A 15,442-nucleotide genomic window follows, 5' to 3' on the forward strand; every position below is an offset into this window, starting at 1 on the left:
AATACCTTTAACACTTTATCTAATTCTTAAAAAACAAACAAACAAACAAAAAAACAGACAAATCTGAGAGAATGACTGAAAGTCAAATTCACAGTGCAAAAACAGATAAAAACACGACACTACCATCAGAACCAAAAACTACACGGTTGAAAGATCTGTGTGGCTTCCTCCTGGCTTTAATTCTCTCCACCTGTGCTCTCAATGCGTCTCCTAAATAGGGCAATGTAAAACCCATTCCCCGTGGTGCTCAAGTGACACTACTGCATAAACAAACAACAAAATACACTTTGAATGAGATCGAATCTAATTTAGATAATTATCTGTCCAACACTTTATTCGTTTCAGCTCCAGTCAAAGACTACAATAGTTTGGAATTGCTCTCTAAAAACATTCAACGCTCATGCCTTGTTTTGGGGAAGAAAACATGATGAAAATTTTCGCATAGGTCCTTTAATTTCTCAACCTGGACTCTCACCAAGTTCCACTGAGTGTAAACCAAACCTTAAATATATTTATGCATGCGCAGCTGCTCCATAAAGTCGTATTTTAGTAGTGGTTCACCCTTTTGAAGTGTAGCGTGATTCCAAAGTATAAAATAGCATTTACAGATGTGTTTGTTAAGAGGGTCACTGGGTAAGACACTGAGCATGGAAAAATACAACTGCAGTATTGTTTTACATCTAAATTTAGTCTTGACAGTCTTAACCACAGCATATGTTTTCTTTTTTAATACAAGTGTTATTGACTGAATATAGTTTCCCCTGAATTTTTCTGCGAGCCTGTAGGGATCAAAATCTTTTATGCCGCTCTGTGGGTTGAGAGGCATTCCACTGGAAATGGTAAACATTCCCATTGGATTAATTACCAACTCCTTTTCCTCTGTTCTGTCTGTTTCTTGTCAGAATGGAGGTTAACAGTGGAATGAACTTTGGTCCACGTGTAGAGAGTTTGCCTGTCAGGTCTCATAAAGCGCGAGTAGGGCCAGGTGTTGGTGGATTGTTGAACAAATGAAAAGTTGGATGTCTGAAAGAAGAGGTCAGATTAGGTAAAAGGGACATGTTCTAGCATCTTGTAGTTGTTTGTAGTGTTGTCTCTTGTACAGATCTTTGAAGTTTTTACAAAAGTGTTATTGCAAGTTTGAAACTTTCTATGTCTATCTTGCATTGTTTGTGAGTAGTCTTTTTTTAAACCTAACTTATAAGAAAACAGGTGCGTTGTTGGGATTCTGATGTTGTCCGATATGTTATAGATGTTTGTGGCTTGCATTTTCAACTTCTTGCTATTTTAATCATCTACACCTTACCAGACAGTATAATACACATAAAAATCGACAATAATATCAGCACAAAAACTTTACTTTAAAATTGCAATGGCAATGTGCTGTTGTGTCACCAAAGACGGTGGGATTCACTCACTGGGGACGATGACTTTGATATTGGGATCAATTAACAGATAGGTACATTTACAGCTGCTACAATGGCTGAAAATTATAAATAACCGAAACTAGCTAATTTCGACAATTATCTGTTCATTTTTAAACTCTACCTTCCAAGAAAACAGGTGGTTTGCTCAGATTTTGATGGTGCACAATATCCTATACATGTTTATGGCTTGCATATTCAACGTGCATCGCTGGCAATTATAAATTCCAGACGTAAGCCTCCACTAACAGCTACTCTCATTACACTCAGTGTTATTCAAACAGGCACACAGAGTTCACTTGAGCAGTCCACCCAGGTGTAACATCCACCTTATAATCTAAAAACAACACTGCACATTCCTTTTGCCTTCATTTTAAACAACGTGAGAAGAAGGGATGTCACAATACCCAACTTGACACCCAGTTTGATAGCAAAAGAAAATGATTATCCTGCCTACTTAAACGTGCACCGCATAGCATTAACCACTGCAAACATTTTAGCCTATGGAACGTGGGGGATTTTGTAACAGCAATGTCAGCTGTCTCAAAAGATAACACATTCAGACTAATATTGGATGAAGTTGTTGAATTGAAGCACATTCACCTTTTTAATTATTAGTTTTTACCATTTAAATCCAAACAGATTTGGATGCTGGACTTTCTGGTGCTTTCCTAAATTGGAAGTATTTCCTCCCTTGATTTGAAAAGCATGATAGCATTGTTTACATACTGCCTTTAGGAAATAAGTTATCCCCCTGCGCCTTAATGCCTTCATTATCTATGCATTGGAGTTCAGGTTCAAGTTACTGTATTTGTACTGGCAGACAGCTTTAGCCTCTCAAGACCTCGAAATGAGACTTTGGAAACCAGTGGCTGACGTCACAGTAGCTATGTCCATCTTTTATACTATGAACTTTCCCTGTGCCTGTGGTCATCCTTCAGCATGTAAAGATACAACACAATACTTGTAGCCATATACTACCCCGTTCTGCTTACAGTACCTATGATAGACAGAAAATATTTTGTGGTCAGAATTACGGTACTTTAAGGTATCACAAATATGGGTTCTGACAGCATCTCTGTTAAGATCTACCTAATTAATTGTTGCTATGCTGAGATCACCAAGGCTACAGAGCAGAAGGATAATTATCAGGTAAATTTGGTGTCCAGCTGCAAAATGAGTGATTCAAATGTGCTATTTGTCCCCAAATTCTTTGCTATTAAAAGATACAGAAGAGCACCTCATGTGGTATAAAATGGTCTTCTGTACTTTACAGCATTTAGAAGTCATGGCAGATGGCTGCCCCTCCCTGAGCATGTTTTTGATGGAGGTTTCTTCTAGTTAAAAGGGAGTTTTTACTTCCCACTGTCACCAAGTGCTTGCTCAAGGGGGGTAATTCGATTATTGCAGGGTCTTTACCTTACAATATAAAGCAGATTTGGTGCTATATAATTAAAATCGAGTTAAATTGAATTGGATAAGTAATATAGTTTATGTGGGTTTGTACTCTTTTGAACTCATCTCTACCACCACAAACAGAAAAGCCAGTCACTGTGAATTAAACTAGTATTTCATGACATCTTCTTCCCCATTACATGCAACTTACTGACAAGTTAGTGCTGTATTCAAGATCTCTGGATCTCTTTTATCGCAAAATCTGTCAGCAAGACGGATTAATATTTCACAAAAATAAGAAGAATAATCAACATAAAGGAACATAGACAGACATAAAACACTTGATAAAAGAGAACAGAGAAACTGAATTTAATTGACTGGAGGATTAGTATTAGAAAGCTTAAAACAAAGGGGAAAAAGAACAGTAGCAGGGAAAATGCTGAAATGCACACAAGGATCTCTTCAGAATTAGTTTTACTCACATGGGTATAAATTTTCTAAAGTTAGATAATAAGTTACAGACACATCACATCGAAGTTCATCCTGATAAATTATTCATTTGAAACTGCTGTGCTAACGCTGCACTGTTTTGCATATGCCCCTCAAGTTTGAAACACCATTTTATCCACACACATACACCTTAATTGTTTATTGTGTTAAAGACAGAGCTCTTCAAATAAAACCATCATCCCTTGTTCTGGGTTTGATGTAAAGTATACTCCCATCATAAGACACACGACCTGTCACTTTCCCTGTTATCATTTTCAGGCCTAGTTTATCCTCATTATTTGTGTTCTGTTTGGAGCCCAGAACAGCTCTTCACAGCATATCCATTACCACAATCAATAATTTAAATAGGAGCCATTGTTTTTCTCTGCTTTTTAATGACACCATCATAAGCACTTATTCACCTCAGAAGGTGCTGCCACTGAAATTAAAATAATGAATAAAAGATAAGATGGTGGAAAGTGCTGAACTGGGACTCCAGCCGTCTGAGATCCCAGCTGAGAAGCAGTTATGAATGCAGGGCAGAGGCCACGTTTCTCACCACCCTCCTCGGGAGTGAGAGCGGCTGATGGTTGTGTTTGTTAATTTGACCCTGTGTGCTCATTGGTCGGGCTGAGGTCAGATTGACTTCCTGGGGATTAGATTCTGATCTTTTGGGCCACAGAGTGTGTGATCCGGATGAATGTGATGGATGACTTCTCCTTGGTTAATATGACAAATGAATCCACTCTAAGCCACAGTGAATACAGATCTTCTCCTTGTTTTTCTTATGTGTGCTTGCGATTTACATGATTGAACTGGGCCACAGACCTTTGGGGGTGCTGGAGAAGGAGTGACATATTTGACAGGTCAGGGTGCTCCTGCTCACTCTATTATCAGACATCTTTGTGGCACACTGTAGACATGCAATATATTACAATCCCCTTTTCCAAGTGTTGTCTTGTAATCCCAAACTATACTAAGGATTAATTTCATGGTTCAGTAGATAGCTTTGGTTCTCACTTTATTTGCACTAACCAGCCTTTTTCAGTTGCTTTCAAATAAACACATCAAAGTTAAAGCTAATAATTCTCTTTTTGCCACGTTATGAGTATTTATTACATTTAAATTGTTGTTTTTAGAAAAATATATTAATATGGGTAAAAAGGTTCACCGTCTGTTTTTACAGATTCTAACACTCAACAGCATATTAGCTCTACTGTTGTTTACTCAGATTGTATAGAAAATATGTGGACATAGCCATGGTGAGGTCAAATCCAAAAGCTATAGGGTGCAAAACTGTTAAGCTAAGTAGGTTAAAAATGTCTCTAGTGCCATTATCAGTCAAATTCCTAAATGGTAATAGGTGCAATTGTGGGGTACCTTATATGAGTTGCTTCCCTCACTTGTCCAAAGTAAATTTCTCCCAAGAGAACTCTGAGTATAGTCGCTGCTCCTCCACATTGAAAGGAGACAGCTGAGGGCGACATATGTTAAGGAGCTGAAACTCCTAAAGCCTTTATCCAATTTGAATGTTGATACCCTCAAATGAAAGCTGAAAGGCTACATATTATGCCCATGTCCATTATCTAATTATAATTGGAATATGTTTTAGTAAACAGGTAACAAAACAAAACTTGTGTCAGTGTCTAATGTATGGACCTAACTGCATCGGCTGGCCTGGGAACCCCTAGACATTTCCCTGGATAAGCTTATCCATTGATAATGTCCCAGATAATGTTTGTTTATTTGATTTTTACTGCAATGCAAACTTCTTAAAGTACATTTAAAAAATAACAAAGAAATCAAAATGTTTGCATACAAAATATAATACTATTCCCTTGACCATAAATACTATCCAGAGAGTGAGCTGCCCTGGGGGACGTTTGAGCTTTCCGAGTGCTTCTTGTTGATGTCTGTTTTTAGACTTCACTGATCAAGCCCTCCTTGTCCATGGGGCTGCACACCCACATATCTTCAATAATGAGTAATTACATCTGATAAGGAGTTTAATACATAATAACATCAAGCGAGTAAATTTTTCACGTGTTGGAGCTTGGCGTTCCTTTCATTTAATGCCATAGGGATACTCAACAAACCAGAAAGTAATGTCATTTATTTTTCCTTCTCATCTTTATCATGTGTTTGTGCATACAGATGTCTGATAAGTATTAGTAAGTTAATGGCCTCAGGTTAGTAACTGCAAGTAAAAAAATTTGGAAGGGAGAACTAAACAGAAAAAATAATTATTTGTATTAATTTTATGTATACTATTATAAATCCAATTTTTAATATACATAAATGTGCATATTAGGTAGTTCCATAGTGTAGTGGTTTACAAATTTTCCTAACAAGTAAAAGATCCCAAGAAGTGGCACAAATCCCTGGAGTGTTGTATCCGGAACGGGATCTGGTGTTAAAAACATGTCACACCTCTTGAATAAAGGAGCAACTAAAAGAAGCTTTAGATTAAATTAAATCAGTTTGGCTTTAAAGCCAAAGTTGTCTGAGGAAAGAATTCATCAATATTCATGTGTTTCATCAATGCCTCCAAAGGTTTTGATCATGTAAATCAATAGAAAATTGTTAAAATCGAGTCAATGAGTGAGTTCTGGTTTACTTGTGCATCAACCCAACATTGCAAGCCTCATTTGGAGTTTTGTTGCAAGTTTTTTTAAATGATGCTGATTTGCCAAAAACAAAAGCTAAAAGCCTTTAAAACTGGGTGTACGACTGGTAGGATTCTAGTGAACCATATTATTATATGTGGATGATCTCGTGGTTTATAGTCCTAGCAGTACTGGTCTCCAGTAGTTCCTTCACATATGCTCTGCTTTTGGTGTCGAGCATGACATCAGATATAACGACTGTAAGAGCGCTCCCATGACTTGGAGAACCAAGGATTGCAAACATCTAGCATTTCAAAAATTAAAATTGTTAGAGAATATTCTTATTATCTCTAATAAAGTCAAATATTTTGGACATCTTATTACAGATAAAATAATGGATAATGAAGATATTTATACGCGATGCAAGATGTTTTATGCACAAGCAAACATCCCCTTATGTAAATTTAATGTATGTACAGAAAGAGTGAATATTTCTGTACATACATACAAGAAACATCAGATAATATACACCAAATACATATATTACTCCTAACATACATTAGCATACATCACATTACAATAACAGAAATCACTAACCAAAAACGTTACCCTAAGGATGCTAATATATAAATATCACTAATCCAATATATCTAGATAATCAGCACATGAAAATAATAGCATAAACTTCATATAGAAAGCTACTGCAGGTTGAGAAAAATGCTTACCATACAGGATTTATAAGCAATAAAAACATTTTGATAGTAAGTACTGCATTAAAGTTTGTTTGAAAACAGAAAATGATGTTAACAATTTTAAGATGCATTGAAGCTTATTCCAAATTTGTGGACCTCTACAGGTCACACACAAAAAAAGTATTGTCAGTAAGTAAGTAAGTAAGTCACGCAGTAAGTAAGTACTAGATTATACATTTCACAGGCATTATAAAAATACCTATGTAAACAACTCTATATACAACATATATGTGTGGATGAATTATAGGAAAGCAAAGTTTATGGAAACCTAATATAACTTAAAGATGTTGTTATAAGAGATAGTTAATTGCAAGAGAAATGTTTGTAGCTGCTCGAGTCAATACATAACTGTAATACCTTATTAAGAAAAATTAGTAAGAAACATCATGTTCATATTAAGAAAATCATGTCACTGCTTCTGAGAATGAGATCAGTGGTTTAATGGATATTAGTATAGTTTGAAAAAACCCACACTGTCCTACTTCCAGTAACCCACAGTCTCACACAATTTAGCAGAAGCAGGTTGTTAAACCAGGAAAACAAAATGTTGCACAACATTTTCAGGTTTGAAGCCTTGCTATTTTTTTTAAAACACTCATCTGTAGATTGATTTATAGACAACATGTTAATGGAAAATTAATATTTAAATATGGGACATATGCATAATTTATTATAAGAGAGCTTCTGTTCCTTTATATCACCCTGGCAGAATAAAAAAGCCTCAGCACAGAAGGAGGCAGTGTCATTGTCATCAGCAGCTATTTATCACAATCCCAATATGACCAATCAAGCATTTGCCGCAGTGTCACATGTCAGAGAGCATTTAATGGCTGTACCACCCTGGCAGTGGCCTCATGCTGAACTTTAATTATTGTGAGTGGCCTTGTTGAAAAAACTTTTTTTTTTTTTTTCAGCTGACACAGCAACTACAATTCCTTTCTTCTTCCATCTTACTACTTCTATCACATTCTTCCCCTGCCAGTACTTCCTGTGTTTTTGGTGGACTTCAACCAAATTCAACTTCCTGTCTCTTGGAAATGTTAAGAGAGGTGAGGCAGTAAGAAGGACCAGATGGTTTCACAGATGTGAACGTACAGTAAATCCACGTTTTCAGCTTCTATTGGCTTTTACAGTCAACTTATCAGCTGTTTTTGTACAAAACACCACAACAGGAAGTTGCCTGGAGTCTGCAGGCAAGTAGGCTCATTAGCTGTCTCCTCTGTTCTTCTGTTTTTTTGCTTATTTTCTTTGGAGGGTTTGTAAGTGGTCCTAAAAGGGAAATGACTTTATAATGGTGTGTGGACAGGATCATCCCTGAATGATAAACCGTTTCTTCACTATAACAATGGATAGTTGGAATCAGCCTGTTGAGAGCACTTCTGGGTAGCTGCCCAGAAGGACTCTCTGGACAGAATGTGCTGTTCTGTTCTCAAGGTCTCTCAAGTGACTCCACTGCAGGGTTTGCAGTCCACTCTGTCATACTGTTTTCATGTTTTATTTTTCTCTGCACCTTGAGCAATGCAATGGTATTGAGCTCTCTGGCTCTGTCACCGCAGAGGAAAGCTGGCAGTAGATTTCATTTTTATGGTATTGTCATATTCCACTTATGTTCATCTATTTTTATACCTCCATGCTGTCGATGGCCATGGCTAGAGGCATTATGTCTTTGGGATTGTTTCGGGATTGTACATTACTCTGCCATCCATTCATTAGTCCATCCATTCTAATAAATTTGAGATATTGTTGATAGCTTCTAAATGTTCTTTACATCTGCAACAACCTTTCACTTGGACTGAACTGATTAGATTTTGGTGCACATAAAACTAATATTCGGTGCCCATGTATTACATGTCTTTGAAGCCATCTTTACATGTATGTTTGGATTTACATGGCTGTAAAGTGCAACTTGACTTGTTGGCAGAGGCGGTACTATATAGGGAGATTATATAAGGACCAACACTACAAGAGAATATAAATGTTTGCTTTCTTCCTTCTATCTTGATTTATTCCTTTATCACCCACATTTCTGATTGAACACTTGATTATGGATTGGGTTTCCGGTGACTAATAAATGCTTGAGGATTCAACTATTTTTCATTGAGTCTTTCTGGTGATATGAATCGGGCTCGCCTGAGCTTATCAACTGACCCTGTGCAAAACCTCATATAGCATTTCGCTTCACTGCATCCCAGCCACGAGTGCAACTTCTAATCTGCCTGTTGCTTCTCCAGATAAGTGAAGTTTTAGCTATCGTGCAGTGTAAACAGCACTGAATATTAAAAGATAGTCTGACATTTTAAGAATGCCCGGAGACACAAGAGGACACAAACATATACTCGGCCAACTTATCTTGCGGAACATCTTCAAGAGTTTCTTGCACAATGTTTCAAAGAGAAAGCATTTCCTCTGAAAATGGGTTAGTGTTAAACCCAGTAGAAACAAGACCTTTTAATCTTCTCCATGAGTCAAAAATGAAGACAGCGATGGTATTTTAAACATTTCCTGTGAGTTCTCCGTAGCCTGAGAAAGCACTACTGGTTTGCTTTGAATCAAAACAAAGACGGCCCATCGGCAGGGCAGCAATTAATTTCCACCATTTGAAATATCAGAGAGCTGAGGAAGTAGGACAGTGCACTCTCTGCTACACAGACTGTTTCTCCAGCCAGGTATAACAACAATTCCTTGCTGTGGTTTGAGCAATGAATGGTTAAAGGGCTGTTGAGTGTTTTTGTCATTCGCTTTCTCTAAGAACGAGACCAAAACGCATGGACATGTTGCTTTTGTGTCACCACTTTTCCATTTTTTTTTGTGTGTGCAAAATCAATGCCAAAGAAAGCAAATTTTCATCTTCAGAACATTAGAAAAGCTGTAGCATAGCCTGTTTAAATTTGATTTGCTACAGCCAATAGCGTGATAGTGATCGCCAACAATAGATTCAGATTGGCCAAAAAATGAGTTACACACAGCGGCTTTTCACACAAAGAAACATTTTTGTATTGACAGAAATAAACACAAAGAAAATAATTGTTTGTGAAAGAAGGGAAAGTACAAAAGAGAATAGCAATTAACTGCTGGTGTGAGGAAGGCTGTTTTTTTCCAGAGCCGGGATGGGAAGCTTGGAGGAAAGCAGACAGCAGACTTTAAACAAATCAGCCTGATTGGCTGTGCTGATATGTCCCTAAATGACAGGGTAGATAGTATGGAAAGGCCTCCCTTTCATGAGTTATTAAGACTGTGGCCAATTCCATTTGTACCACACAGGGAAGGAGCCGTCAGCGCAGCACTTACACCACTACTACTGAGGCTTATGTATTCAAAGTTAATTATAGTTATTATGAATTTGAGTTATCTGTGTGGTTATGTGTTTGATCTCTCCAGCCAAACCAGTTTTCTGACCTGCGGTCTCCCTACATGAGTGATATTTCATTTCTCAGTGCCAATTTCAAATAAAATCTGAAACTACTGGTGGTATTGATTGTGCGATAATAATTTATTAAACATTTAGTGATCATTAATAATTTTACAAAGCAAGAAATCGTATTATCAAATTTATCCAGTTTTATTATTCTGTGGTTTGAAAAAGACCTGAAAATGAAGTACTGATGCACGCACAAAAAGCTTTTCAACAGGTTTTATACTAGAACATGCACACAAATGGTTTTATACTATATTGCACTCAAATCTGTTCTATTCAGATAGATGCACACAATGTTTTTTATTCATAGCTAAAACATCTCAGCCTAGTCTGATATCAAGTTTTATCTTTAAAAAACACACATACAGTCATTTGCATTACATTTGAGTAAAGACTAAATACATAATTTACATATTTACAGATGAGATTTCTTTCTTCAAAAGAGGTTTATTCTCACTACTCACAAGCTGCAGGGCATTGGAGCCCGATCAATAGGACTCTTAGGACAGATACCAATATTTGTCAATTAAAAAAAAAAAAATCCAATATTTCTTATGCCATTTTTCTTCTTCTTTTAAAGACATGAAACATAAACAGATTTCCATAATATTTATTTGTAGTTTTTTTTATTTATGCTTCACGCGATTCTGCTCAGCTGGTTGTTGTGTCTGTGGCATTTCAAACATGTATGCTGCCAAGGGAAGCTGGTGAGCGCCTTCTGGTGAACAAACTAAGCAAAGTCAACACCCATAATAATATTGATGATTGAAGGGTGTTTCTCTTATTTATAGATGTCAGCCGATTATATCAGCAGTAAAACTATACCTAGATTTTTGTGTTTCCTCTTTAAATTTGTTGGGTTGACTTTTGTTGTTGGTGCAATACAGTATCAGTACACTGAATTTAATAGGAAGAATTGAACTGAATAGCTAGTGGCCAGATAATAGTTTGAGATTTTTTCTTTTAAAATATTTGCCTTATTAATGCTTAATATAGATTAATTACACATTATTGAAAGAATTATTACTAATGCTTTAACTTAGTTGCAACAAACTTTTCAGCTACTTTCTTACAGGCAGTGTTCAGAGGCATTAAGGATGCTAAAGGTGGAAAAATGAATGTGATGGGTGGCCTTCAGTGCAGATAGTCTTCAAATCCACGCTTTAATTATTACAGATTTGAAGGTTTATCAGCTGAAAAAGGTAGATGATGCAACTTTGTGTTCTCTTTGTCCACTGCCCTCTACACATATTTCAGTTCCAGTTAAGCTATTTCATCATACTTGATGGACAGGACAACATATTTGCTTCATGAGTATAGCAGATCTGTCAAGCTGCCAGTCACCCACTGCTACAGCTAGCTGACTGATTGATTTAGATGCAACTTCCCTTGAGAGTGACATTGTTGTGTCAATGACACCGTCCCTTATTTGCCTTTGCATTTTCCATCCATCTGTTTTACCTGTCTCGATCTCTCTTCATATGTAACCCTCATCCACCATTTTTCTTTGCCTTCATCCTTGTAGTCTTTGCCATGACCTCCCATTGACTGATAAAGGAACAGAACAGAAGAGTGATACAGAAGAGTGATATGCTCATCAACAGTAATCAGTGGGCTTGTTAGGTCTAATTCTGTAAATGTCATCCTAACTTTAGTGCTGTGAGTACAGTGTACTATCCTTTAACTGAAGAAGCTATCGATTAAGATCCATTATTCTGCTGGCGTAAAGCAAAAACATATTTTACATTTGCGTCTTTCTTTTTCAAACTGAAGGTACTGTCAGGTCAACTTCTTGTAGGTTGGAAAGGAGCCTTTTCAGAGCAGAGCTTGTTATTTCGACACCTGTTTCCTAGAAAGACTGTTGCTGTGGGGTGAACCTGATGGCCCAGCGGGGGGTAAATGACATTGCTTGAGCAGGGAGGCAGTCACTCCGTCTTCTTATCAGCTCTGCCTGCAAGCTGCTGGAATACAGAGCTGCAATGGGTAGCTGGGGGTAGACAATATCAGCAGCTGCGAGGACGAGCAATGACTCACTTCCACGGTGCCCTTATCTTATGATGTATGCGAGCAAGAGCAGGTATGGCATACATCAGCTTCAACTGCATGGGTATAATATATATATATGCAGCTCCAAGTGTGAAGATGGGAAACATTTCCAAAGCCTTCAGCTATAAAATCATTCTGCTCACCCTTTTAAAAAGTATGCTTTTTGTCATCCTGCTGTATTTTGTTCAGAGCAAATCATTATGGCTTACCTTTAGACACAAAGAAAACTCATGGATAAAACCAGAAGGTAGTACTGCGAGAGCATTATCTTTAAAGATCAACATTTCTTTCACCCTTCAGACATTGGCGTTCTTTTTTATCTGCAGGTGAGTGTTGATCCAAGTGACTTCACAGTGAGGAATACTATTTTCTGATAATATAATCCCTCCTGTGGTCCAGGCCCGGCTGCGTATCTCTTATATCCATGTCCCTCCCCGTGAGAGCCTCATAGTTTCTGGGCTGAATGTCTCTCTCATCCTTATCGTTTCTTCCATATTGTGATTCCAATGCACAGGAAGGATGGGAGGATGGACAATGAGTAGAGTGCTGCTGTAATGTCTGATTGAAACAGGAAGTTTAAGAAGTCATTCCAATTAGTTACATTTTTCTCATGATTATACCGCTTTGTTGAGGTAGAAATGTTGACATTTTGTGAGCTGCTGCAATTTTATATTTTCTTCATATTCACAGCAGGTAATTACAATATAGCAACATAACAATTTCACACAATCAGAGAGGTTTAAATGAGTTTTTTTTTGTTTTATAATAATTCTGCTCTTTTACAGTATTTCAGCGAGATAATGAAAACAGTGAGATAATGTTGACTCCTAGTCATCTCACTCAGTTTTCTTTCTTTCTCTGTCTCTCTCCATTTAGTTAGCAGAAGTCAGTGGATGAGGTGGGCTGTTCTCCATAACCCATTATGGATATCATCTACTGGCTATTTACCCATCTCAAAACATCCTGTCTGAAAGGCTCCTGCTCCATAACACCTCCCTGTGTTTGAGCTGGGACGCCCGGGACTCACAGGCTGTGGACATCATGACACAGATGGACTACAAGTACAGCCTGCTGGGCTCCACGGTGGAGGACTACCGCAAGAGACCGCTACTCCTGCAGGTGGATGAAACACCTATGAACCTGTTTGCAGTTCTGGAGGTAAAACGGGATCTACCAAGACGATGGAGCAACCTGGGGTGGTTCCGAAAGATCCGTGTCTACAGCTTCCTGTTTGGCCTAGCTGTCATGTTCCTCATCACGGCTTCATACATTCTGACTGGGGACAAAAAGGGCCTTCTCCTCACCCCTTCTCCCTATCACTTCAGCAGCCTGGTCAGCCCAGGACCTTTAACCTTTAATCTCTCCTCGGTCAAGGATTACATACATATTAAAATGGTGGTCAAATCCATTGCATCTAAGGTGGAGTTTCAGAGCAGTAGACAGCTTCCGGAGCTTAAAGCACTGGTTAAGAGTGAGCCACATGTGAGTATCCAAATTATTCTATATATTCTTTTTCCAATTTAACGCATGGACTTTGGCTTTGAATATCAAATACTATCACATAATTGATTTATTTAAAACTGATTAAATTCATACTTCAGTACTATATAACTATTTATATTACTCCTTTAATCAGCCTGAAGAGCCTTGTGCTATAATTAAATGTGTTGAAAAGGTGATTGAAATCAGCATTCCTGCCTACATGCTGTCTACCCAGGGCTGAATACAGCTACTCTGGTGTAATTCCCCATTGGCTACAGTGTCTAATTTAATTCATAAAGAGATAAACCTGCACTGAAATCCTTCTATAACTCTTTATGCCAAACCAGATAATTACATAGGTCCCCTTAAGCTCAAAGCCATCCCGAGGTCCTTCAGCATGTTGGCCTTGAGGCTTTCTTACTGTTCGTCTCACCTCAAAGCTTAGTTCAATTAATTGCTAATCGTAATGATAATGGCTTGTGCTTGGGCTATTTGCAATATAACTAATTTCTTATTGAACAACCTAATGAATTGGAGAGAGTGGCTGCAGGACAATCAATACTGCATCTGTGGACGGATCCGGCATTAATTGTCCTTAAAGTAGCCACGTCTTACAAAGTGCAAGCAAGTCATAGTGACGTGATTATTTGCTGCCTTTCATCAACAAAAAGAAAAAAATAACATCTTAACAATGTGAATGAATGCATGCATGCTCATGTGTAGTGCTACCAGAAAGTGTGAGATGAGATTAGAAGTTAATCTGGTTACAAAATTACCAGAATGAAGGTTAACATTTTGTGAGTTTGCACCTCCACACTTACTCAACAATGAATTTGAAGCTCTTTTTGTGAGTGTGAGGGTGGGTAATGGATCTGAGTTAGATTGTTTTTATGGCCACAACTTGCAATGTTCCCTTTTGGCCAAATCAGTCCCTCAAACACAATTCAGCTAATGTTCGTTTTAACTGTTCAAGACCAGACTGAATGCAAAAAAGCCTCCAGGACACGGAAAAAGGTATGAATGGCTGGACTATGTGGCTGAGCATCAGCAGTACAGATATGATAAGAGTGTGCTGGTGTTTATTGGAACATTGCTCGACAAATTTAGCATGAAGCAACTTGCTTGTGTTTCCAATTTATTATAAGTCTGATCTGCCAGAGACCACATTCTAGCTGCACAAACTTGTCATGAACGCACACAGTGCTTGCCTAGTCCTACCAAAAATAATGGTCTGTAGGCTATACAAAAACCCCCAAACATATTCATCTTCTACCGTGCGATGATAATTGAGAGTTTACAAAAAGTTTTGCGTGAAATGTCTAAATGGCCTAACAGACTGATGCAACCTGCTTTCTCTGCATTTACAGATGTTTTCTGTTATCCCTCGCAAATTTCTGCCTGGTGTCAAGAACCCCTGCTGGTATGAGGAATACACTGGGAATATCACTTCCGACCCATACAGGACAAACTTATATGGACGCTATTCACGGCGCTTCAGAACAGTTTTCCAGCACTTGAGGAACACTTTCCATGAACATTTGCTTCATCACAACAGGAAAATCTACCGCATGCGGTGCCTTCCTTATTTCTATATCATTGGTCAGCCAAAGTGCGGCACAACAGACCTGTATGATAGACTAAAGCTGCACCCGGATGTGAAGTTCACAACTTTCAAAGAGCCACACTGGTGGACCCGCAAACGTTTTGGTAAGTAAGGAACACGTAATTTTGAGCGGTACGGGAGCCCAGCCTGGGACCATGACATATGCTAAGCTCAAGTCACTGTCATTATTTTGGCAGTGAAATAGCCTCAGTGGACCCCACAAAACCACTAAG

The 15,442-nt window shown here is 38.0% G+C and overlaps 1 protein-coding gene across 2 annotated transcripts in view; it reads left to right on the forward strand.

Moving 5' to 3' along the window:
* Nucleotides 1-15,442, forward strand: part of chst15b (carbohydrate (N-acetylgalactosamine 4-sulfate 6-O) sulfotransferase 15b) — a 39,339-nt gene that overhangs the window by 12,649 nt on the left and 11,248 nt on the right. For both annotated transcript variants that reach the window (XM_084937477.1, XM_084937478.1), the window contains exons 2-3: nt 13,001-13,606; nt 14,974-15,313. In XM_084937477.1, the coding sequence (XP_084793603.1) occupies nt 13,166-13,606; nt 14,974-15,313 (781 nt within the window). In that variant the 5' untranslated portion in view covers nt 13,001-13,165. The remainder of the gene's footprint in view (nt 1-13,000; nt 13,607-14,973; nt 15,314-15,442) is intronic.

The sequence above is a fragment of the Perissodus microlepis genome, chromosome 8 (genome assembly GCF_051167445.1).
Source record: "Perissodus microlepis isolate ML-2025 ecotype Zambia chromosome 8, ASM5116744v1, whole genome shotgun sequence".
Taxonomy (NCBI): Eukaryota; Metazoa; Chordata; class Actinopteri; order Cichliformes; family Cichlidae; genus Perissodus; species Perissodus microlepis.